Below are 27,219 nucleotides of genomic sequence, written 5' to 3'. Positions count from 1 at the left end.
ACCTTTTAGCCACAGTGTACGCCTGAGAACCACTGCTGAGACTGATGCTCGCGCCATTAATGGAGTGGCGCACTGGTCTGCACGCGCTCGTAGGCAGAAACCGGGGTGACCACTGGATCTCAACATCCAGCCCGTCGCCCGGCCCCGCATACTTACTTGAATATGTCGCGGCCGACCAAGCGCAATGCCATGGTCTGCGCGCGCTCGTAGGCCGGCTGGGGTGACCACAAGTGTCGCCCAGTCCGGCATTTTTGCTTGAAGATCTCACAGGAAAAAAACACTGGAGAAAACTACCTAAAAAATGTCTTTTTCTTAAAGAAAAAAAGTCTTGCCAGGACCAAAAGATCCCAGCAAGGAACTTAGGTCCTTACTCCTGACTAGACAGAAAAAAACTGATTCCCTGTAGCAGAGAGAGGGAGGATATACCCTCAGGGACTGCCCCTAAGGTGGAGCCAGAACGTTTTGTCATTCTGCCTAGTCCTACTCCTGCGGAGACAACATAACCCAGCTCTTGAGAATCAAGAAGACTACGTCTGTCAATGAGCGATAGAGAAAGTTTGATTTATGATTGTTAATCTGTCCCATTACTTTTGGTCCCTTAAAAAGTGGGAGGCACATATACAAACTGTTGTAATTCCTACACCGTTCACCTGATTTGGATGTAAATACCCTCAAATTAAAGCTGAAAGTCTGCAGTTAAAGCACATCTTGTTGGTTTCATTTCAAATCCATTGTGGTGGTGTATAGAGCCAAAAAGATTAGAATTGTGTCCATGTCCCAATATTTATGGACCTGAGTGTGTGTGTGTATATATATATATATATATATATATATATATGTGTATCTCGTTTTAAAAAAGTCAAAAAATGTGCACTCCACAGCTTAGTAAATGAGCAGAAGCTCTGCAGACTTCCATCACCCAATCATGTGCAAGCATAAAACTTTTTTTTTTTTATTTATTTTCTTTCCACATGATTGGGTATTTTTTTTGCAAAGTAAAGCTTCACCTAATTTCTAAGCTCTGGAGCAACTGCACTTTGCAAAGTCTATTTGCCTTTAGTAAATCCAACCCTTTGTACTCCATAATGAAATTTCACATTCAGGAAAAAAAAAAAAAAATGTTTTTACATTACCAAGCTTGGCCAGTAGAGGGCAGACTAATCACATACTAATCATAGTAAAAGGAACATGGTAAGAGCTCCCAGATTGTTTATTGATAGGGAATAATTCAGATTCAAATTACTTCATCAATCTCAAGGGAAATGATTGGATGTTCTTCCATGGTTCTATTTATATTGGTCAATTAGTGAAGACTTTTTTTTTTTTTTTTTAAGCAAATATTAACTACTTGCTGACCAGCCGCCGCCTATATACTGCGGCAGGTTCCCGTGAATCGCTGTATCTGTACGGCGGTTTGCGGGAGCGATCCTGGGGGGTGCGCCCACTCACCAAGGGGGAAGTGACTGCAATTTGTTAGTGTATTTAACCCCTTGAATACCTGACACTTTTACCCCCTTCCTGCCCAGGCCAATTTTCAGCGCCGTCACACTTTGAATGACAATTACGCGGTCATGAAACACTGTATCCATATGACATTTTTATCATTTTGTTCACGCAAATAAAGCTTTCTTTTTTGGTAGCATTTAATCATCACTGGAACTAGGAACTGTTTTCCGTTCCTAAAATTTAGCAAAATAATTCTTTCTTCGTAAATTTAGTCCAAAATGTATTCTGCCATTCAAAATCACATATAAAATAAAAAAGGAAAACAAAAATCACATATAAAAAAAGGAAAACAAAAATCACATAAAAAAAAAAAAGGAAAACAAAAATCACATAAAAAAAAAAAAGGAAAACAAAAATCACAGGAAAAAAAGGAAAACAAAAATCACAGAAAAAAAGGAAAACAAAAATCACATATAAAAAAAGGAAAACAAAAATCACATAAAAAAAAAAAAAGGAAAACAAAAATCACATAAAAAAAAAAAAGGAAAACAAAAATCACAGGAAAAAAAGGAAAACAAAAATCACATAAAAAAAAAAAGGAAAACAAAAATCACAGAAAAAAAGGAAAACAAAAATCACAGAAAAAAAGGAAAACAAAAATCACATATAAAAAAAGGAAAACAAAAATCACATATAAAAAAAGGAAAACAAAAATCACATAAAAAAACAAAGAAAAACAAAAATCACATAAAAAAAAAAAAGGAAAACAAAAATCACAGAAAAAAAGGAAAACAAAAATCACAGAAAAAAAGGAAAACAAAAATCACATATAAAAAGGAAAACAAAAATCACATATAAAAAAAGGAAAAAAAAAATCACATAAAAAAGGAAAAAAAAAATCACATAAAAAAGGAAAACAAAAATCACATATAAAAAAGGAAAACAAAAATCACATAAAAAAAAAAAAAGGAAAACAAAAATCACAGAAAAAAAGGAAAACAAAAATCACAGAAAAAAAGGAAAACAAAAATCATATAAAAAAAAGGAAAACAAAAATCATATAAAAAAAAGGAAAACAAAAATCACATAAAAAAAAGGAAAACAAAAATCACATAAAAAAAAGGAAAACAAAAATCACATATAAAAAAAGGAAAACAAAAATCACATATAAACACAATATTCCTAGATTATGCATACTGTAAAACATGTAGATGCCCCTTGATATACATATAATTCCATAACTTTCTCAGTCCCCCTGGGAGGGAAAAAGGGAAAAAAATAAATAAATAAAATTGAGTACAACTGTCATGTGACCTGCTGTGATTGGTCACAGAGGTCACATGGTACCGGCAGTGAGGCACGCGGCTGCGCAGGCCCACGATTGGAGCTTCCTGACAGGACGTCATAACATCCAGTCAGGACAGGAAAGCCACGGCCCGGCCGTCATTCATCTATGGGCTGGGCATGAAAAGGTTAAATCTGCTAGTACATCTAACACCCCCCCCCTCCCCCAACTGACAATGCTGCTGTCTGCTGTAATCCTCCATCCAGAGTTGGGGAGGGGGGGGGGGGGGTTGGGGGTGTTCTAATACAGGCGGATCACCAGGTGAAGGTAGCAGGCCATCATTTTTCGGTAGATGGGGATTCTCCACCTACCTGACGAAGGAGCTTCTTCTTCTTGGTGGAGTCCGGCATGCTGTGGACGTGCTGGAAGAGATCCCGCAGCGCCTGCTCCGTCCTCTGCTGAGTCAGCTCCTGCTGAGAGGTGGAAGATCCGGGCGACGAGGCCAACCGGCTTCTCTTCTGACTCTTCGCCAATGGAAACTCAGTCTTTGAGGACGGCAAATCCAGGTCATCCTGTATGGACGGGGGAGGAGAATATTCTAAGCAATCTAGAAATCACCCGCGCCTTCCACTATTGTGAGATAAAAATAAAACGCACACAGGCGAACGTGAACAGTAAATGTTCAGAGTCAATTTCATTTTTTTTTCTTTAATTTTAAAACATTTTTAAAAATGTTTTAAAAATGCATACCGAGGCCCCCCGCCTCCTTCACAGCATACCGAGGCCCTCCGCCTTCTTCACAGCATACCGAGGCCCTCCGCCTCCTTCACAGCATACCGAGGCCCTCCGCCTTCTTCAAAGCATACTGAGGCCCTCCGCCTCCTTCACAGCATACCGAGGCCCTCCGCCTCCTTCACAGCATACCGAGGACCTCCACCCTCCTTCACATCATACCGAGGACCTCCACCCTCCTTCACAAGATACCGAGGCCCTCCGCCTCCTTCACAGCATACCGAGGCCCTCCGCCTCCTTCACAGCATACCGAGGCCCTCCGCCTCCTTCACAGCATACCGAGGCCCTCCGCCTCCTTCACAGCATACCGAGGCCCTCCGCCTCCTTCACAAGATACCGAGGCCCTCCGCCTCCTTTACAGCATACCGAGGCCCTCCGCCTTCTTCACAGCATACTGAGGCCCTCCGCCTCCTTCACAGCATACCGAGGCCCTCCGCCTCCTTCACATCATACCGAGGACCTCCACCCTCCTTCACATCATACCGAGGACCTCCACCCTCCTTCACAGCATACCGAGGACCTCCACCCTCCTTCACAGCATACCGAGGACCTCCACCCTCATTGACAGCATGCCGAGGACCTCCACCCTCATTGACAGCATGCCGAGGACCTCCACCCTCATTGACAGCATGCCGAGGACCTCCACCCTCATTCACAGCATACCGAGGACCTCCACCCTCATTGACAGCATACCGAGGACCTCTGCCTCCTTCACAGCATACCGAGGACCTCTGCCTCCTTCACAGCATACCGGGGACCTCCGCCTCCTTCACAGCATACCGGGGACCTCCTCCTCCTTCACAGCATACCGGGGACCTCCGCCTCCTTCACAGCATACCGAGGACCTCCGCCTCCTTCACAGCATACCGAGGCCCTCCGCCTTCTTCACAGCATACCCAGGCCCTCCGCCTCCTTCACAGCATACCGAGGCCCTCCGCCTCCTTCACAGCATACCGAGGCCCTCCGCCTCCTTCACAGCATACCGAGGCCCTCCGCCTTCTTCACAGCATACCGAGGCCCTCCGCCTCCTTCACAGCATACCGAGGACCTCCACCCTCCTTCACATCATACCGAGGACCTCCACCCTCCTTCACATCATACCGAGGACCTCCACCCTCCTTCACAGCATACCGAGGACCTCCACCCTCCTTCACAGCAAACCGAGGACCTCCACCCTCATTCACAGCATGCCGAGGACCTCCACCCTCATTCACAGCATGCCGAGGACCTCCACCCTCATTCACAGCATACCGAGGACCTCCACCCTCATTGACAGCATACCGAGGACCTCCGCCTCCTTCACAGCATACCGGGGACCTCCGCCTCCTTCACAGCATACCGGGGACCTCCGCCTCCTTCACAGCATACCGGGGACCTCCGCCTCCTTCACAGCATACCGAGGACCTCCGCCTCCTTCACAGCATACCGAGGACCTCCGCCTCCTTCACAGCATACAGAGGACCTCCACCCTCCTTCACAGCATACAGAGGACCTCCACCCTCCTTCACAGCATACCGAGGACCTCCACCCTCATTCACAGCATGCCGAGGACCTCCACCCTCATTCACAGCATGCCGAGGACCTCCACCTCCCTCACAGCATACATAGGACCTCCACCTCCTTTACAGCATATCGAGAACCTCCACCTTGCCTGAAAGATACTCAGTCTTGCTCACTCTTACCTTTGAGGATGGAGTCTTGCTCCCACCAACGTACACTCGAGCATATTCCCGTATGTATGGAGGAGCCTGAAAAACAAACATAAAAAAAAAAAAAAAAAAATCAGAGAATGGTTCTTTCTGAAGCTTCAATGCAGACTGCAAAACATCTGTCACTTCATCCATTTTCATGTGTGCAGATATACAATTAACTTGCATTAAGCAATTTGATTTGCAATTGTAAAGCGCAGGCAAACAGCTGGTGCACTAATACTGAAACAAAGATATAAGTCCCTTGAAATCATTACCAATCACCGTAATCTGGTGTAGTAATATAGTTGCAGGCAACATGCAATAATAAGAATTTAACAGGACACAAGAAGACAAAATTTGTACTGCTGGGCCTCATTGTTCTTTTTCATTTTTCTTTTCGGTTACAGTCAGTGGGCGCACACCCTGGAACTGGATGCATTCAACTTATGCCAATTTTAATATGTAGCCCCCCAATCACAAATATGAGGGACCCCAAAGGCAGGGTGGGTCTAGTCCTCAGCAAAAGGACAAATGTTAACAGATGGGCACCAGTCACTTGCAATGAAAGACTCTCACTCAACACTCCTTGGAGAGAAGATTATGGCAAAGGACACCCTATGGACTTCGCAGACTCCTCATGAAGGACAAAATGTACTTATGGTCACAGGAGTGCAGGAATAAGTCTGACCCAGAAGAGAAGTATGAACAAAAGAGCTTTGCCCGTACTCTTAACCAGTTGCAGACTCTGGGCGTACTACACACGCTCAAAAAAATGTTCATCAGTGTACGCAGGGCGTGTCTAGTAGGTCCAGTCCTTCTGCCAGGATCCCCCATCCCAGTACATGGCAATTCAGCTCTGATGAATCATAACTGCATTGCCAAGTACACATGGAAGGTTGGCAGCAGGAGCTATCAAAAAAAGCAGTCTGGCAATGTTTATCAACATTGTTCAGCCGCGAATACAGAAAGATACAATGAAACATTGTTTCATTTTGAAACCGTTTCTTCATCTACAGATCAAAGGGATGACTTTCCATCCAAAGATGAAGATAACCTCTTAGTGCCGGTGCCTCTCGGCCCTTTAAGAGATCCATGGGGCCAGGAGGCGGGGCACAGCTTAGGATCACGGGAGTGATTGGCTATCACGGCGGTCATGTGGTCCAGAAACCAGAGCTTTCAGTTAGGCGACGGTAACACTGCAGGAAGGGCGCAGCGTGAGTAGGAGGCGATTCATGCAAATATGCGCCCCCCTCGGTGCCAAGGACCAGGACCAGAAATTTGAAAATTGCTCTAGTCCATAAGGGGCGAACAGGTGGGAGAGCCGAAGTGGTTAATACTATCTTCCCCTTCTCGCTTTCTTTTTAATTTCTCCTCTCTGTCCTACTTTGGATTAAAAGAGAAGTTCGGCTTTTTCTTTCAAAAATCATACCTTCCAAGGTCCCCTGCCAGCTCTAAGACTGAGAGGTGAGCGATCAAAGACCGCTGATCTCTCGGTTCTCAGAGCCCTGTGAGCAGAGAGCTGGCGAATGTCAGAGGCTAAGCCAGGTGCCAGTCCATGGTTGTGTGCGGATCCTGACTGTCAGAATCTTGCCCCAAGCCTGGACCTCTACTTAACCACTTGATTACCGCCCGTCGCATAGATACTACACAGGTACGGTGATTCGCAGCAGCGATCCTGGGGGGGCGAATGTGCGCTGCCGGCGGCGCAAGGCCAACCCACTAGGCAGCGGAGATGTCGATCCACGGGACCGGCGGCAGCAATTTTTTTCAAGAAATGTCCCTATTTTTTTGTTTATAGCGCAAAAAAAAAATAAAATAAATAAAAAAATCACACAGATGATCAAATACCACCAAAAGAAAGCTCTATTTGTGGAAAAAAAAAAAGGACATCCATTTTATTTGGGTACAGCGTCACACGACCGCGCAATTGGCCGTTAAAATAACAAAGTGCAGAATTCCAAAAAGTGGCCTGGTCATTAAGGGGGAAATGTCTTCTGGTCCAGAAGTGGTTAAAAAATTTGAAAATACATAAAAGACCCGACATTTTGCTTTAACTGCCATTTGTAAAGTTTACAGTACATACAGACTTCGGAAAATCGGAATAAAAATAAGATGAAAAAAATCATAAAGGTTACATCAATAATAATGCACCATAGCCTATTCCCCAGTTTACACGATGCCACCTTCAGAAACGCCTCGTTGCTCAGAAGTTCAGTCCTTTGATTGTCGGAGAAGCTTCATAACAAAGGTTAATGGAGAAGGATGTCTAAGAAGCGGTCTGTGACGGACCCAAGGCTCATCTTATTCAAGATAAATGAACTTAATAAAACTCCCCTTCCCTGCTTCAGCCTCCTAGTTCAGAATCCACTTGCGGCAATCCCAGGAGTGTCCATTAACTCCGGTATCAGATCTTCCAATTACTGGCTCATCCTTGTCACCCACTACTTTTCTTAGAAATCCGGCAATTACGGAACCACTAAATGCAAGCACAGTCACTGCAGGCTGACCTACGCATCTGAAGACACTTGAGCATGACTTTTCCATAGAAAACAAACCAGATTAGTGTGATATACACCCAGTGTATTAGTAGTCACCGACATGGTCTAGGTTTGGTAAAATGGCATCTTGAGGAAACATTCAACATAGAGAAAAGACGAGCCTCAAAAACATATAAGACTGCAAACAATGGTTCTCTTCCATTCAGTGAAGGACACAGCAGTCTTCATGATGGATGGGTTTTAGGTCGCCACCTGCAGCAGCAGGTCACCAGATGCAAGCAAAAGTAAAAACACGCCCTACTTTTTTGGCCATCTGAAACACAGCTTAGTTTTGGTAAAAACACACAGAATGGCACTAATACAAAAAGACATTTGCATACTCTCAAACTCATACTCTGAAGAAAGAGGCATTTCCCTCACAACCGTGAGCTACATGGCGAGAGGACATCACCTACAGCTGGAGATTCTGTGTGATTAATATCAACAGGCGTGTAAAATGGCGGTAGGTGAGGTCATCCAGCCATGCATGGTTGGAAGGCTGAGGTGTTTTGGGGGACATACCCCCTTCCTCAGAGTAGGAGTACGAGTTGAGAGTGATTGTACAAGTTGAGTATGCATTTGTATTAAAGTTGTATGGTAGCAATGCACTAGGTCAGGGCAGTGGTGGGATTCATCTGGTTCGCGCTAGCCGGTTACTAATATTTTTCAAGTTCGCCGAACCGGTGCAAGCTGCCAAAGAAGGGGGGGTCACTGTCAGTCTGTCAATCCAGTCAGACTTACTGTTCAGCAGAACAGCTACCATCCGATTCAGACTCCCCTGGCTCTGGCTGGCCTCTCTCTCTTCCATCTCTGCTGCAGGAGCCCACACACACACAGCAGAGTGGAGCCGCTTGGCGTCTAGCAACCAGTGACATCACTTCTTCCTCCTCCGCTCCACCTACTCAGATTTGGTCCACCTGGTAAGTGCACTGGTCTGGGGGGGGGGGGGGGGGGGTGTCACGCACGGCACGGTACGCTGATCTCTCTGCATTGAACGGGGCACACCGATCTCCCTCTGCATTGAAGGGGGCACACCGATCTCCCTCTGCATTGAAGGGGGCACACCGATCTCTCTCTGCATTGAAGGGGGCACAACGATCTCTCTCTGCATTGAAGGGGGCACAACGATCTCTCTCTGCATTGAAGGGGGCACAACGATCTCTCTCTGCATTGAAGGGGGCACAACGATCTCTCTCTGCATTGAAGGGGGCACAACGATCTCTCTCTGCATTGAAGGGGGCACAACGATCTCTCTCTGCATTGAAGGGGGCACAACGATCTCTCTCTGCATTGAAGGGGGCACAACGATCTCTCTCTGCATTGAAGGGGGCACAACGATCTCTCTCTGCATTGAAGGGGGCACACCGATCTCTCTCTGCATTGAAGGGGGCAAACCGATCTCTCTCTGCATTGAAGGGGGCACACCGATCACTCTCTGCATTGAAGGGGGCACACCGATCTCTCTCTGCATTGAAAGGGGGCACACCGATATCTCTCTGCATTGAAAGGGGGCACACCGATATCTCTCTGCATTGAAAGGGGGCACACCGATATCTCTCTGCATTGAAAGGGGGCGCGCTGGTCAGTCTGCATTTAAGGGGGCACGCTATACCTTGATTACTGAAGGCCCTTTTCACACTTTTGTGATCTCAAAGTCTGACCTGTGCCATTTAGTGGAGCCGGCCGGCCGGCCATTCGCGCGACGGAGCCCAGTCAAAAGGCCCCAAACACTGACTATTGTGCAACGGGGCCTGCGCGTGCAGGGGAACAGCAGTGCCCCAACAATTCACATGGACACTTTCATCCTCCGTGCAGCTAAGTTTCCTCCAGCCGCTACAGCTGTCACACAAACAGCATGGCAGCTGAGGATTACACCGTCCATGCTTGAAAGTCAGAACTGGTTACTAAAATTTTTGAATCCCACCACTGGGTCAGGGGTCTCAAAGTACCGGGCCACGGGCCATTTACAGCCCGCAGCCTGGTTACAAACTGCCTACAGGACTGGTCCATCAGGATCAGGGCCGGACTGGCCCACTGGGAAAATTCCCGGTATGCTGCCTGACCTGGGGCGGCTATGATCTGTGGCGGGAAAGGCAGGGCTGAACCTGGGTGGGTGCACAGAATGCTTCCCTCCCTCCTCTCATTACATCTCACACAGTGGGGATATAACAGTGGCCGCCTGGGCAATTCATATCCAGGCTCTGTGATCTAGGCACTGATTGGCTGCTTTTGGTGGGCACTGGTGAGGCACGCTTTTGGTGGGCACTGGTGAGGCACGCTTTTGGTAGGCACTGGGGAGGCGCGCTTTTGGTAGGCACTGGGGAGGCGCGCTTTTGGTAGGCACTGGGGAGGCGCGCTTTTGGTAGGCACTGGGGAGGCTGCAGTGACTGGTAGCAAGCAGTAACTACCACTGTAGATTAGTTTAATGATGTTTTTGAAGTTGGAAAGTTTGCAAGCGGCCCCCATGGGATATGAAAACTTGTCCAGTGGCCCTCAGGTAATATGAGTTTGAGACCCCTGCACTAGGCATTTCCGCCCTCCTGTGTACGCTTTTTGCAGTTGCTTGAAGATTTCCCGATATTTTGAGGAATGAGCATTACGTTTGAACACCATTAGGAGTACCTCTTACTTGAGCATCTCCGTGGTATTGAGACTTTGGTGAACAGCTTAGTTTTTGCCTAGCGCTCAAGAGTTTGGACCTAGAATTTTCTGCTCTCTTTTTAAAGTGATGCTGGCCTTCCATTTTGAACGAGGACATAGTCTTGCTTTCTCTGTGCCCCCATCCTTCTGAACCTAAAAAAGCAGCCCCTCATCAACTGGATCTGGTGGGGCCACTAGAGTTGACCTGAGGTCTTTGACCTTGAATCGGAAGACTGACTCTCTGTTCATCATCCTGGATGGACCCTGGAAAGGACAAGCTGCTTCATCCTTCACCATTTCTAGGAGGATTTATCAATCAGTGGTCCAGGCACATACGCTCTCGATTCCCTGTGTCTTCTAATTTCTCCATGGTGTGAAGTGCCTCCTGGGCATTTCAGCATTCTAATTCTGTTGCTCAGGTTTGCAAGGTGGGTACCTGGTCGTCAGATCAAAACTTTAACCAAATTCTACAAAATTGATGCAACTGCCTCAGGGGATGCGAGTTTTGGCCAGAAAGTTTTGCAGGAGGCGGTTTGAGCTTCGCGACTACATCTTTCCTTCTCTTTTGCACCACTTTTGAAATGCCCCGTCCATCATGAAGATTGCTATGTGCTTCAATCAACAGAAGAGAAAACTGGAATTTTGTACTTACCATAAAATCCTTTTCTCTAAAGTCCACTGACAGACACAGCTCCATATCTTCTTAGACCATTGGGTTATGCTCCAGAATAGGACACTAGGCAGGAAAAAGCTTTACCACGCCTATGGGCCTGTCCCTGCAGGCATAACCCCACACACTCTGCTACTGCCTCCAGGTTTGATTGCAAGCAGTGTTTAGAAAACAAAAACCCCATTTCACTAATAGAGGGGCAGGTGCTGCATCTGTCAATGGACTTCAGAGAAAAGGATTTTACGGTAAGTACAAAAATCCAGTTTTCTCTATCAACCATTGACAGACGCAGCTCCATATCTTCTTAGACTATTGGGCCGTCCCAAAGCAGTATATGCATGAGGGGTGGGAAAAACGCAAAGAAGAACGTAATTCCCCAAAGGCTAAAATTAGCCAACCAGGTAACATGGAGCTCACCTCGAAAAAAACGATACACCCTCGAAGAGAACAAACAAAAAAGGTTCTTTTTTAAACAGCAGCCTGCAAAACCTTGCAGCAAAGAGAGTCATCCAAGGATACCGACACATCTACTTTGTAGAATTTTGTAAATGTATGCACAGACGACCAAGTTGCCGCCTTGCAAATTTGCATCACTGACGCCTGATGGCGAAAAGCCCAAGAGGCACTCAGCGCCCTAGAATGCGCCTTCACAGGGAAAAGGAGAAACCTGACCCTTCAATGAATAAGCCTGAAAAACCGTCTGCCTGATCCATCGAGATATGGTCGCAGCAGACTCAGCCAATCTTTTACAAGTTCCCTCAGTAAGGACAAAAAAGAGCATCTGATTTTCTGAAACACTCAGTAGCCGCCAGATAAACCCTGATCGCCCCAACCACATCCAAAGAATGCATGGCAATTTCCTTGGGATGCTTGGGCTTGGTACAAAGTGAAGGTAGCACAATGTCTTCATTCAAATGAAAATCAGAAACCACCTTAAAGTGGAGTTCCACCCTATTTTTATACTTACCTCCATCTTCTCGCTCCGGGTCACCTGAAAAAGAAATGGATAATCGCATATTTTTTTTTTTTTTACTTACCTCGTAGCGAACAAAATATACTTACCTTACTTCCTTCTTCCTCCTTCCTCGGCCGCGGCCCGTCGTCACTTCCTGGCTCTGCAATGATTCCTGGGAGCTGGACGTCATAGCTCCCAGGAATCATTGCGCCTGCACCGGCCCCGACGTCAGTTCCGGGTCGCGCGCGTCATCCCCTTCTAAACAGCTTCTGGGCATGCCCAGAAGCTGTGGAGGGGTGATGCGCGCGACCCGGAAGTGACGTCGGGGCCGGCGCAGAGCATCGTGGGACCACAGAAGGCGGAAGAAGACGCCGAAGAGGACGCGCTGGCTTCAAGCTGCCCACATCTGAGATGGCAGCGCTGGACAAGACGTTTGCAAGGTAAGTATTTCGTCTTGCAGATAAGTGCAACCCGGGACAGATCAGAGGCTAGCCATTGTGGAATGCACTAGCCCTGACTGTCCCGGGGGTATTAAAAAAAAAAAAACCAAATCCAGGGTGGAACTCCGCTTTAAGAAGAAAAGACCGATTAGGTCGTAGTATCACCTTATCTTTGTGGACCACCAAATAAGGTGAGTGTCAGGACAACACCACCAATTCAGACACTGAAGTGATAGCCACCAAAAAGGCAACCTTCCGAGACAATGAAAGCAGAGAAATCTCCCAAAAGTTCTTCAAAAGCCTTCTTTTGAGAACAGAGAATACCAAATTCAGATTCCACGGAGGTAGTAGGGATCGTCTCGGGGGAGCCATATGGCACACTCCCTGAATGAAAGTGCGAATTAAGGCATACGTAGCTAGCGGGCGTTGGAAATATATAGCCAAAGCCTTTGATAGTGCCCAAAGCCAACCGCTGTTCAACCCCTTTTTGCAGAAAGGCCAAAACCCTAGCTACTGAAAACAAGCGAGGGTGCACCCTCAGTGATTCACAACACAAAATGTACAATTTCCACGTACAATGATAGATCTTCCTGGAAGTTCCTGGCCTTCAAAAATGTAGGAATCACAGAGTCAGAAATACCTCTATCTCTCAACACCTGGCTTTAAACAGCCATGCCATTAAAGCCAGTGACTGTAAAGCAGGATGGAAGATTGGCCCTTGAGATAGCAGATCTTCCCTCAGAGGAAGTCTCCAAGGAGCATCGGCAACCAACCTTACCAGATCTGCATACAAGGACCAGCGAGGCCAGTCTGTGGCCACAAGAATGACTGGAATCCCTTCCACCTCTATCCTGCGTAGAAGCCTCGGCAGGAGTTTCAGTGGAGGAAAGGCGTAAATCAGCCGATACCGACCCCAAGGAGCCACCAGTGCGTCTGTGGCGTCGGCCAGAGGATCCCAAGACCTGGCTACGAACCTCTGAACCTTCCTGTTGAGACGAGAAGCAAACCGATCGACCTCTGGTGTCCCCCACCGGACACGAAGGAGATGAAACACCTCCGGGTGTAGGGACCATTTCCCCTTGATCCAACAACTTGACTCAGGTAATCCGCTTGCCAGTTCTCCACACCTGGGATGTGTACAGCAGAGAGGGCTGGAACAAACCTTTCCGCCCAAGCCATAATCTCGGCCACCTCCCTGGCCGCCAAGACACTCTTGGTGCCCCCCTGATTGATAAAAGCCACAGCCGTGGCTTTGTTCGATTAAATCCGAACCGGACAATCTCGCAGACGAGTCGTCCATTGGCTCAGACAAAGCTTAATTGCTCTGAGCTCCAAAGCATTGATCGGTAGTTTCGACTCCTCTACTGTCCAGGTTCCCTAGGCACAGAGCTTTCCCAGCACCCCGCCCCGGCCCGACAGGCTGGCGTTCGGGGTCACTACCGTCCAAAACAGCGGCAGGAAAGACTTGCCCTGGCATAGTGCTGGTGACTGAAGTCACCACAACAGAGCTGACTGTTTTGTGGCTCAACCAAATCAAATTGTCCAAGGACTTTGGATCCTTGTTCCATTTGACAAGAATCTCCTTTTGTAAAGGCCTAGTGTGAAACTAAGCAAATGGAACCACCTCGAAGGTTGATACCATCAGACCCAAGGCCGGTATCCAAATCCGTAGAGAGGACAGATTGTTTGCCAACAGATATTTGATATGAAGAAATTTGAAACGTGTTGAGCCAGCATGTGGATATTGAACAGAGAACCTTTATACCAGGGTTCGACAAACCCCAAGCGCCAGGTCGCCATGGTGACAAGAAGTTTTATCCTGGCACCTGGAGTCCCGCTCAAAATCTCCCTACACTCTGCGCCCCCCCTCCAGTATGTATTCCGGGCTCTGCTTGCCCATCTGCGGGCCAGGATCCGGCATCGCTCTGGTTTGAACACCAGCAAGGGTCTTCCCCTAGAGCGAGTTTTTTTGCTTTTGGCTGAACCGAGCATCCTGCTCATTCAGATGAAGAAATAAGACCCTTCCATCATGAAGATCGGATGGGTCCTTCAACAAATTCAGAGAAAAAGATTTACGATAAGTACAATATCAGTGGGTACCATTTTAACTAGCTTAGTAATATTGGTGAAGGAAATCTGGTTCCTTTGACGTCTTACTTTGTGAAGAATAATGTAACTATAGAAGAAAACAAAATATTCTTTTGAAGGATCACCAACGTTTTGGATGTTGGATGAGAATCGGTTGACTTATTGTGATGGAATGCCAATCCAGGAGCATTGCATACTAGATATGGATTGGACTTTTACCTTTAGTGATATGGAAGGACTTTTACTTTTAGTGATATGGAAAGTCAAGAAGTCCACAGTTGCGAAGTAACCATTGGAGAAAGAAACGACCGGCAGAAAAATATTATTGGAAGTTCAAAAAGAGGGAGCCTAGCAGAATATTCTTCTAAAGGATCACCAACATTTTGGATAGTGGATGAGAATCGGTTGACTTGCAGGCGGTCCCCGGGTTACAAACATCTGACTTACAAACGACTCCTACTTACAAACGGAGGGAGACAACAGTAAGTGAGAAGAAATCTCCCCCTAGGAAGGGAAATTCACTCCTGGAAGAGTTCTCATGGGGAAAAGGTGTCTCCACTGAAGGTTTATCACCAATCCTTGTTTCCACAATAACCAGACAGAAAGTGAGGTGAAATCTTCTGAAGAGGGGCACAGACAGCCACACAAATCATACAAGGGTGGTAACTAGGGATGCACCGAAATGAAATTCTTGGCCGAAGCCGAATAATAATGAAATGCTTGGCCGAAGGCCGAATACCGAACGCGGTGTTTCGCATTTTTTCCATTTATTTTGCCAATTTTTAGGGGGCACGCTGATGGGCACATTTTATGTTAGGGGGCACGCTGATGGGCACATTTTATGTTAGGGGGCACGCTGATGGGCACATTTTATGTTAGGGGGCACTCTGATGGGAAAAACAAAACATTTAAATCAGCGTTGCTCTTAACATAAAATATGCCCATTAGCGTGCCCCTTAAAATAAAATCTGCCCATCAGAGTGCCCCTTAACATAAAATATGCTCATCAGAGTGCCCCTTAACATAAAATATGCTCATCAGCATGTCCCTTAGCATAAAATAAGGGGCACGCTGATGGCCACATTTTATGTCAAGGGAGCACTCTGTTGGGCACATTTTTTTTATTTTTTTTTTTTTAAGGGGCACTTTATAGGGCACTCTAATGTAATTAACATGGCAAGTGGCAACAACATATGGCAGTCTGCACACTAATGCTTGTGCAGCTGCCAGCTACCATATTCTCCCCCAAATGTGCTCAGCTCCACATCACATACCTGAACTGCAGCCAGAGCCAAAAGCCGCAAACAGGGGGGCGGGGCGTGGACCTAGTGTGAAGGAGCCGCAGTCAGGAGCAGGGGGCGGGACGCGCGCGTGACGTCACACTCCCAACTCGCGGCCGAACACGACACCGGCGGCGTGTGAGAAGGGAGCCGCGAGCCGCAATAAGGAAGGTGAGCGGTCAGGGCGGAAGCTGACATTGTTCGGCTCAAAATTATTCGGCCTTTTGACTTATTCGGCCGAACGCCGAAAGTGCTATTTTTTCTATTTTCGGCCGAATAATGTTCGGCCGCCGAATATTCGGTGCATCCCTAGTGGTAACCCTTCCCTATCCAAAAAACTTAATTATTTCTTTGGCTGGAGCTACACTTAAAAAATGTATCTGTTCCGACTTACAATTAAATTCAACTTAAGAAACAAAACCTAAAGACCGAAACTTGTTTGTAACCCGGAGACCGCCTGTATTGCGATGGAATGCCAATCCAGGAGCATTGCATACTAGATATGGATCGGACTTTTACTTTAGTGATATGGAATTACTTAGACTAGATCTGAGAATTTATTTCAGAGGGAATTGGGATGTTTGAAAGCCAAGAACTCCACAGTTGCTAAGTAACCATTGGAGAAAGAAAAGAAACGACTGGCAGAAAAATATATATTGAAAAGTTCAAAAAGAGGGAGCCTAGCAGATGATTTTTTGTACAGAAATCCACCCAGAAAAATCTGTTACAAAAGTAAAAGTCTGTATGTTGTAAACTGCAAAAAAAAAAACATGAATGTCCAGCTACTGGGACATTTCAAAACCGAAAAAAAATTAAAAAAGGTGTAATAAATCTTGTAAAATAAAAGTCTAAAAGTGTAAAGAAAAAAAAAAAAAAAAGGAAAAATAAAGTTTCAAAATAAAAATTAAAAGAAAAGAAAAGGAAAAAAAAAGAAAAAAGGTAATAAAATAAAACGACAGTTGGGAAAAAAACAACAGCGGGGGGGGGGCGACAGTTGGGGGGGAAAAACGACAGTTGGGGGGGGAACGACAGTTGGGGGGGGAACAACAGTTGGGAAAAACCACAGTGGGGAAAAATGGAAGTTGAGAAAAAAAGACAATTGGAAAAAAATGTACTTTTGAGAACATTAGGGAGATTCCTCTGCTTACACTGTCACAGAAGGTTGCCTTTTTGGTGGCTATTACTTCTGCCCACAGAGTATCTGAATAAAACTATTTTTATTTTATCTTTAATTTTAGTTTTACATTTTTAATTTAAATTTTTATAATTTTTAATATTTATAACTTTTTTTCAATCATTTTTATTATTTTTTTTCCAAACAAAAGGGGAAAAAGCAACAACAAAAAAAAAACTGTTACATTTCAAACACCATAACAATAAACATTAGTATGGTATACAACAGCCCATGTTCGAATCCCATCATACACAATGCAATTAACAAAGCGCATGGACTCTAGTAACATTCAGTCGTAAAGTATTCCCCACCTGATCTCTCAATATGGCCAGGTAGATTTTCCCTATTTCGTAAAACCCATACTATAATATACCATTTATTGGGAATAAAGAAGAAAAAGAGAAAAAAAACGACAGTTGGAAGGGAGAAAAAAAAACGACAGTTGGAAGGGAGAAAAAAAAAAACGACAGTTGGAAGGGAGAAAAAAAAACGACAGTTGGAAGGGAGAAAAAAAACGACAGTTGGAAGGGAGAAAAAAAAACGACAGTTGGAAGGGAGAAAAAACGACAGTTGGAAGGGAGAAAAAAAAACGACAGTTGGAAGGGAGAAAAAAAAACGACAGTTGGAAGGGAGAAAAAAAAACGACAGTTGGAAGGGAGAAAAAAAACGACAGTTGGAAGGGAGAAAAAAAACGACAGTTGGAAGGGAGAGAAAAAAACGACAGTTGGAAGGGAGAGAAAAAAACGACAGTTGGAAGGGAGAAAAAAAAACGACAGTTGGAAGGGAGAAAAAAAAACGACAGTTGGAAGGGAGAGAAAAAAACGACAGTTGGAAGGGAGAGAAAAAAATGACAGTTGGAAGGGAGAGAAAAAACGACAGTTGGAAGGGAGAGAAAAAAACGACAGTTGGAAGGGAGAAAAAAACGACAGTTGGAAGGGAGAAAAAAACGACAGTTGGAAGGGAGAAAAAAACGACAGTTGGAAGGGAGAAAAAAAAACGACAGTTGGAAGGGAGAAAAAAAAACGACAGTTGGGAGGGAGAAAAAAAAACGACAGTTGGAAGGGAGAAAAAAAAACGACAGTTGGAAGGGAGAAAAAAAAACGACAGTTGGAAGGGAGGAAAAAAAACGACAGTTGGAAGGGAGGAAAAAAAACGACAGTTGGAAGGGAGGAAAAAAAACGACAGTTGGAAGGGAGAAAAAAAACGACAGTTGGAAGGGAGAAAAAAAACGACAGTTGGAAGGGAGAAAAAAACGACAGTTGGAAGGGAGAAAAAAAACGACAGTTGGAAGGGAGAAAAAAAACGAGAGTTGGAAGGGAGAAAAAAAAACGAGTTGGAAGGGAGAAAAAAACGACAGTTGGAAGGGAGAAAAAAAACGACAGTTGGAAGGGAGAAAAAAAACGACAGTTGGAAGGGAGAAAAAAAACGACAGTTGGAAGGGAGAAAAAAACGACAGTTGGAAGGGAGAAAAAAAACGACAGTTGGAAGGGAGGGAAAAAAAGACAGTTGGAAGAGCGAGTTTGGGGTGGAGGAACTTGACTGGCCTGCACAGAGTTCTGACCTCAACCCGATAGAACCCCTTTGGGGATGATTTAGAGCAAGGACTGCGAGCCAGGCCTTCTCATCCAACATCAGTGCCTGACCTCACAAATGCGCTTCTGGAAGAATGGTGAAACATTCCCATAGACACACTCCTAAACCTTGTGGACAGCCTTCTCAGAAGAGTTGAAGCTGTTATAGCTGCAAAGGGTGGGCCAACTCAATATTGAACCCTACGGACTAAGACTGGGATGCCATTAAAGTTGATGTGTGTGTAAAGGCAGGTGTCCCAATACTTTTGGCAGTATAGGTCAGTGATGGGGAACCTCGGCACCCCAGATGTTCCCATGATGGTTAACTACACTGCAGAGTGCATGAGCATTATGGGAAATGTAGTTTCAAAAACATCTGGGGTGCCGAGGTTCCCCCATCGCGGATTATCGTGTATATTGGTGAAATACTTCTAAAGGGATGCAGACCCTGCAGATTTCCTCATAAGAACACAGAAAGTGCATCAGTTGATTATAACGAAGCAGCCACTCCCATTCAGAACCAGTCTTGCTGAAAGAAACAGCTATTTCTTCACAGCAACACAAAGTTTGTTAAAATATCTGCAATGTACAGAGATCACCTGGGGGGGGGGGAGTTTTATTTTTTATAAAACTAAAAAAAAAAAAAAGAAAAGAAATACAAAGCTGTTACCTTAAAAAGTTTTTGAGAATGTTTTATCATAAATGTCACTCCATTGGTCAGCTTTATTATATGTTCCTGCAAATCATTCGCTGTGACCTGGAATACAAACAGAGGCATCAACGTCAGATTCTAAGGCAGAGAATAAACATTTATATATATATATATATATTTTTTTTTTTTAATTTCGGTTTATTAAACATTTATATATTAAAGTGACTGGAAACCATCATCTTGTAAAAACATTCCATTCACTATAAAATCGAAAATGTAAAAAGGCAAAACATTTTTGTATAGAGACATAAAAACTTATTAAAAATTCCACCTTTTAATTATTATTATTTTTTTTTTTAATAAGTGATCACATTCCCTCTGCTCCCAGTTGGATAAGAGTCGGGGGGAGGTGATCTTACTTCACCTTATCCTACCCCTCCTTTTCCACCTGCCTACCTTATTTTTATTATAATTCTTCTATCAGATTTACACAGTTTGACATGACCCCTGATGATGTCAGACACCTCGAAACGCGTAGGGTTACGGAGTACAGTGACACGTCATTTCCGCCGGTTGGAACGCATCCCTGATGGCCATGGGTGGGCATTCCTGGTGGCTCTAGTGGCACCCCCCCCCAAAGGGTCTGCACTGCTAATCAATACTCCGATAAGAGCCGGGGGGGGGGGGGGAGGCAGGAAATCTTACTTCACCTTATCCTACCCCTCCTTTTCCATCTGCCTACCCATATTTTTATTTTGTTTTTTTATTATATTTCTTCTATCAGATTTGATACACAGTTGTATTTCATATGACCCCTGATGTCGTCAGACACCTCTGACGAAACACGTAGGGTTACGGCGCAGAACCCCCCCCCGGCAGGAGAGCCGCAGATCGTTTCTCCTCATCTCATGCCTGTCAGGCACAAACTGAGGAAAGCTGATCAACAGCACTTCCTATTTACTATATGACCAGCTGTGATTGGACACAGCTGGTCACATGGTAAAGAGCCTACGTCAGTTCTCTATCCAGATGACTTGATGAACTAAATTCTTAAATTCTCTTCAGGACTCTCCTTCGTATCCTCTTTCTTGGCCACTGACACCCGTCCTCTTGACTATCCTACTCCGGGGTGGCCCCCCTCAGGTCAGGCCCCTTGACACGATCCCCTGTACTCACAATACTGTTTTTCTAGGGTCTCCAGTGTCTCCCCCTCAGTCAGCTTTCCTGGACCTCTGGGTTCAGCTTCGTTCCTCTGGCCCTCAGGACGACTGCCTGTGACCACGTGTCACTGCTACAGAGGGGGAGGCGGCAGCCACCCCCCTCCCTCCGGGACTCTGCTCTCCAGCCAAAGACCCCGATGTGCTCCTGCCTTTTATACAGTATCCCAGAATGCACCAAGGCGACCTACCCTCTGCCAATCACCAGGACTGTATCATAGGCTATGTAGCCATTGGTCAGGTTTCCTCCCACTGTCCAACATGCCTCCCTATTGGACCAGTGTGAAACACTCTCTAGACCCAATGAAACGCATACTGAGACCAATGAGCAGACCTCACTAACAGATCCTGCTCTCTGGTAGGCAGAAAGCAACATAGATTTCCCTGCGGCTCCTTTGATAGGCAGACAGAGCCAAAAACTATACTCTCTCACTAGCACCTACCTAGGAGGGTGCTACACTCACCCCCTGCCAAACCGAGCCATGTCCTCAGTAGCACCTACCTAGGAGGGTGCTACACTCACCCCCCCTCCCGCCAAACCAAGCCATATCCTCACTAGCACCTACCTACGAGGGTGCTACACTCACCCCCTGCCAAACTGAGCCATGTCCTCACTAGCACCTTTCTAGGAGGGTGCTACACTCACCCCCTGCCAAACTGAGCCATGTCATCACTAGCACCTACCTAGGAGGGTGCTACACTCACCCCCCCCCCTCGCCAAACCGAGCCATGTCCCTACTAGCACCTACCTAGGAGGGTGCTACACTCACCCCCTGCCAAAACGAGCCATGTCCTCACTAGCACCTACCTAGGAGGGTGCTACACTCACCCCCTGCCAAACCGAGCCATGTCCTCACTAGCACCAACCTAGGAGGGTGCTACACTCACCCCGCCCCCTCGCCAAACCGAGCCATGTCCTCACTAGCACCTACCTAGGAGGGTGCTACACTCACCCCCTCCCCCCCGCCAAACCGAGCCATGTCCTCACTAGCACTTACCTAGGAGGGTGCTACACTCACCCCCCGCCAAACTGAGCCATGTCCTCACTAGCACCTACCTAGGAGGGTGCTACACTCACCCCCCCGCCAAACTGAGCCATGTCCTCACTAGCACCTACCTAGGAGGGTGCTACACTCACCCCCCGCCAAACTGAGCCATGTCCTCACTAGCACCTACCTAGGAGGGTGCTACACTCACCCCCCCGCCAAACTGAGCCATGTCCTCACTAGCACCTACCTAGGAGGGTGCTACACTCACCCCCCGCCAAACTGAGCCATGTCCTCACTAGCACCTACCTAGGAGGGTGCTACACTCACCCCCCCTCCCGCCAAACCAAGCCATATCCTCACTAGCACCTACCTACGAGGGTGCTACACTCACCCCCTGCCAAACTGAGCCATGTCCTCACTAGCACCTTTCTAGGAGGGTGCTACACTCACCCCCTGCCAAACTGAGCCATGTCATCACTAGCACCTACCTAGGAGGGTGCTACACTCACCCCCCCCCCCCTCGCCAAACCGAGCCATGTCCCTACTAGCACCTACCTAGGAGGGTGCTACACTCACCCCCTGCCAAAACGAGCCATGTCCTCACTAGCACCTACCTAGGAGGGTGCTACACTCACCCCCTGCCAAACCGAGCCATGTCCTCACTAGCACCAACCTAGGAGGGTGCTACACTCACCCCGCCCCCTCGCCAAACCGAGCCATGTCCTCACTAGCACCTACCTAGGAGGGTGCTACACTCACCCCCTCCCCCCCGCCAAACCGAGCCATGTCCTCACTAGCACTTACCTAGGAGGGTGCTACACTCACCCCCCGCCAAACTGAGCCATGTCCTCACTAGCACCTACCTAGGAGGGTGCTACACTCACCCCCCCGCCAAACTGAGCCATGTCCTCACTAGCACCTACCTAGGAGGGTGCTACACTCACCCCCCGCCAAACTGAGCCATGTCCTCACTAGCACCTACCTAGGAGGGTGCTACACTCACCCCCCGCCAAACTGAGCCATGTCCTCACTAGCACCTACCTAGGAGGGTGCTACACTCACCCCCCGCCAAACTGAGCCATGTCCTCACTAGCACCTACCTAGGAGGGTGCTACACTCACCCCCCGCCAAACTGAGCCATGTCCTCACTAGCACCTACCTAGGAGGGTGCTACACTCACCCCCCGCCAAACTGAGCCATGACCTCACTAGCACCTACCTAGGAGGGTGCTACACTCACCCCCCGCCAAACTGAGCCATGTCCTCACTAGCACCTACCTAGGAGGGTGCTACACTCACCCCCCCCCCCCGCCAAACTGAGCCATGTCCTCACTAGCACCTACCTAGGAGGGTGCTACACTCACCCCCTGCCAAACTGAGCCATGTCCTCACTAGCACCTACCTAGGAGGGTGCTACACTCACCCCCCGCCAAACTGAGCCATGTCCTCACTAGCACCTACCTAGGAGGGTGCTACACTCACCCCCCCGCCAAACTGAGCCATGTCCTCACTAGCACCTACCTAGGAGGGTGCTACATTCACCCCCTGCCAAACCGAGCCATGTCCTCACTAGCACCTACCTAGGAGGGTGCTACACTCACCCCCCGCCAAACTGAGCCATGTCCTCACTAGCACCTACCTAGGAGGGTGCTACACTCACCCCCCCGCCAAACTGAGCCATGTCCTCACTAGCACCTACCTAGGAGGGTGCTACACTCACCCCCCGCCAAACTGAGCCATGTCCTCACTAGCACCTACCTAGGAGGGTGCTACACTCACCCCCCGCCAAACTGAGCCATGTCCTCACTAGCACCTACCTAGGAGGGTGCTACACTCACCCCCCGCCAAACTGAGCCATGTCCTCACTAGCACCTACCTAGGAGGGTGCTACACTCACCCCCCCTCCCGCCAAACCAAGCCATATCCTCACTAGCACCTACCTACGAGGGTGCTACACTCACCCCCTGCCAAACTGAGCCATGTCCTCACTAGCACCTTTCTAGGAGGGTGCTACACTCACCCCCTGCCAAACTGAGCCATGTCATCACTAGCACCTACCTAGGAGGGTGCTACACTCACCCCCCCCCCCCCTCGCCAAACCGAGCCATGTCCCTACTAGCACCTACCTAGGAGGGTGCTACACTCACCCCCTGCCAAAACGAGCCATGTCCTCACTAGCACCTACCTAGGAGGGTGCTACACTCACCCCCTGCCAAACCGAGCCATGTCCTCACTAGCACCAACCTAGGAGGGTGCTACACTCACCCCGCCCCCTCGCCAAACCGAGCCATGTCCTCACTAGCACCTACCTAGGAGGGTGCTACACTCACCCCCTCCCCCCCGCCAAACCGAGCCATGTCCTCACTAGCACTTACCTAGGAGGGTGCTACACTCACCCCCCGCCAAACTGAGCCATGTCCTCACTAGCACCTACCTAGGAGGGTGCTACACTCACCCCCCGCCAAACTGAGCCATGTCCTCACTAGCACCTACCTAGGAGGGTGCTACACTCACCCCCCGCCAAACTGAGCCATGTCCTCACTAGCACCTACCTAGGAGGGTGCTACACTCACCCCCCGCCAAACTGAGCCATGTCCTCACTAGCACCTACCTAGGAGGGTGCTACACTCACCCCCCGCCAAACTGAGCCATGTCCTCACTAGCACCTACCTAGGAGGGTGCTACACTCACCCCCCGCCAAACTGAGCCATGTCCTCACTAGCACCTACCTAGGAGGGTGCTACACTCACCCCCCGCCAAACTGAGCCATGTCCTCACTAGCACCTACCTAGGAGGGTGCTACACTCACCCCCCGCCAAACTGAGCCATGTCCTCACTAGCACCTACCTAGGAGGGTGCTACACTCACCCCCCCCCCCGCCAAACTGAGCCATGTCCTCACTAGCACCTACCTAGGAGGGTGCTACACTCACCCCCTGCCAAACTGAGCCATGTCCTCACTAGCACCTACCTAGGAGGGTGCTACACTCACCCCCCGCCAAACTGAGCCATGTCCTCACTAGCACCTACCTAGGAGGGTGCTACACTCACCCCCCCGCCAAACTGAGCCATGTCCTCACTAGCACCTACCTAGGAGGGTGCTACATTCACCCCCTGCCAAACCGAGCCATGTCCTCACTAGCACCTACCTAGGAGGGTGCTACACTCACCCCCCGCCAAACTGAGCCATGTCCTCACTAGCACCTACCTAGGAGGGTGCTACACTCACCCCCTGCCAAACCGAGCCATGTCCTCACTAGCACCTACCTAGGAGGGTGCTACACTCACCCCCCCCCCCCCCTCGCCAAACCGAGCCATGTCCTCACTAGCACCTACCTAGGAGGGTGCTACACTCCCCCCCTCCAAACCGAGCCATGTCCTCACTAGCACTTACCTAGGAGGGTGCTAAACATGTAATTCTCCCCCCCCCCCCCCACACACACACACAAATAGAGCTTTATTTTGGTGGTATTTGATCACCTGTGCGATTTTTCGTTTTTGTGCTATAAAACAAAAAAAAAAAAAAAAGCGACAATTCTGAAAAAGAAAAAAAAAAAAAAAAAACCCCACAATATTTTTTACAGTACTTTCTGCTATAAAACATTCCCAATACATTAAAAAAAAAAAAATCAAATTTTTTTAATCAATTTAGTCCAATTTGTATTCTGCAACATATTTTTGTTAAAAAAAATAAACAAAAAAAAATCCCAAAAAAGCGTATAATTGGTTTGCGCAAAAGTTATAAACGTTTACAAACTACGGTATAGTATTCTGGTTTTTTAATTTTTTTTTTTTTGTTTTTTTTTATTAGTAATGGCAGCGATCAGCAATTTTTTATCTGGACTGCGACATTGTGGCAGACAAATCTGACACTAAGTGACACTTTTTGGGGACCAGTGACACCAATACAGTGATCAGTGCTAAATAATATGCACTGTTAGATCTATGCGATCATGCGTAGCCGTGCCGTGGGGCGGTCGGCAAGCGGTTAAGCACAGTTTGTCAAAGATCGATCAACCAACCCAGGGTTTACCGATTTCGTTGAGTTTTCATTTAATAAAACATCTATTAACCACTTGCCGACCGCCCCCGCGCAGATTTACCGCGGCAGGGCAGCTCGGCTGCGCATAATTACGTAGATCTACGCGATTATGTGCACGCAGTATTGGCATCACACGCGCCGCCGGAGCCGCGCTCCCGCTGTGAATAGTTTAAAAAAAAAAAAAAACACTGTATCCTAATATTAGCTGCTGAGTAACGCACATTTGTCAAGACCTGAATTATTTTTAATAGCAGCGACTCATCAATTGGGTGAGGCCCCAATGTGCAGTGAAAAAAAAAAAAAAATGTACCCAACGCTCGCCCCATCAGTCCTGCTTGCCGAGTCGTTTGACGAGCCGCGGGGAATTATTTGTTCCTTGTATAGATGCCTTCAGAGGCGCTTAACCATTTATCTTTAATCTGCATTTCAAAAGAAGTCGGCCTGAAACGACCGCCAGCCTGCTGACCTCCCGTGCACCGCTCAGCTTAAAAAACGCACGGCACACAAAGCCAACACTTCCCACATATGAGATCACCGAGTACAGAACTGAAAAGACGCAGGGTTAGACGCATGGAGAGTGATGAGTAACTGGGAAGAAAAAGAAAACCTTATTTGCCACGTTCCATCTTATTTTTAGATCATATATTTTTAGTACTTGCAGTGCCTTGAAAAAGTATTCACACCCCCTTGTAAATTTTAAACATTGTGTCATGTTACAACCAAAAAACAAATATATTTTATTGGGATTTTATGTGATAGACCAACACAAAGTGGCGCATAATTATGAAGTGGAAGGAAAACGATAAATGATACAAATAAATCTGTGAAAAGTGTGGCTGCATTTGTATTCAAAAAAGTAGTGCACAGAGCAAAATGGGTATACTAAATAAAGTGCAAAATTATTATAAAGTGCAAAACTTGCTATTGCACCAACACCCTTCAATAAAATCTCTAACCACTTGCCGACCGCCGCAAGTACATATACTGCGGCTGTCAGCCCCTCCTGGGCAAAGTGACGTACCGGTCAACTGCCCACGAGCCTCTAGGGGGCGAGCGCGCGCCGGCGCCCCCGCTCCTTCCCCGAGATCCCCGTGCGAGTGACCAGCGGCTCCGATGTCCGCCGGTCACTCGCGATCTCCCGCTGGAAAGGGAGAAAGGCAGGCGGCTGATGTAAACAAAGCCGCCTGTCATTCTCCCTGGTGTAACTGCAGAGATCATACGATCCTGCTATGTAGGATCGCATGTCTCTGGGGTTACATCACAAGCCACACCCCTTGAAAGTTAGAATCACGCCCCTAGGGACACACTTAACCCCTTGAGCACTAAGTTAACCCCTTCCCTGCCAGTGTCATTTCTACAGTAACAGTGCATATGTATAGCACTGATTACTGTAGTAATCTCACTGGTCCCCCCAAAAGTGTCAAAAATGTCAGTTAGGGGTCCAATCTGTCCACCGCAATGTCGCAGTCCCGCAAAAAAAAAAAAAAAAAAAAAAAAATTGCAGATCGCTGCCATTACTTGTTTAAAAAAATAAATAAAAAAAAAAAAAAAAAAAAACACACAAAAATGACAAATTTTTCCCGTAGTAAGTAAACGCAATAACTTTTGCGCAAATCAATCAAAATCCGCTCATTGCAATTTTTTTTTAACCAAAAATATGTCGCAGAAAACAAATTGGCCTAAAATGTTAAAAAAATTTTGATTTTTTCAATTTGTTTTTTGAGAATTTCATATAAAAAAAAAAGTGAAAAA

The 27,219-nt window shown here is 47.2% G+C and overlaps 1 protein-coding gene across 1 annotated transcript in view; it reads right to left on the bottom strand.

The window, feature by feature from the left end:
* Positions 1-27,219, bottom strand: part of ARHGAP19 (Rho GTPase activating protein 19) — a gene marked incomplete at its 3' end in the record, with an annotated part of 92,545 nt that overhangs the window by 15,761 nt on the left and 49,565 nt on the right. Inside the window, exons 6-8 of the mRNA XM_082268791.1 lie at positions 19,240-19,326; positions 5,206-5,271; positions 3,103-3,303 (exon numbers count right to left, since the gene is read on the bottom strand). Of these exons, the coding sequence (XP_082124917.1) occupies positions 3,103-3,303; positions 5,206-5,271; positions 19,240-19,326 (354 nt within the window). The remainder of the gene's footprint in view (positions 1-3,102; positions 3,304-5,205; positions 5,272-19,239; positions 19,327-27,219) is intronic.

The sequence above is a fragment of the Pelophylax lessonae genome (genome assembly GCF_965119305.1).
Source record: "Pelophylax lessonae genome assembly, chromosome: 9".
In the NCBI taxonomy this organism is placed as follows: Eukaryota; Metazoa; Chordata; class Amphibia; order Anura; family Ranidae; genus Pelophylax; species Pelophylax lessonae.
This window is presented reverse-complemented; position numbering and strand designations above follow the sequence as displayed.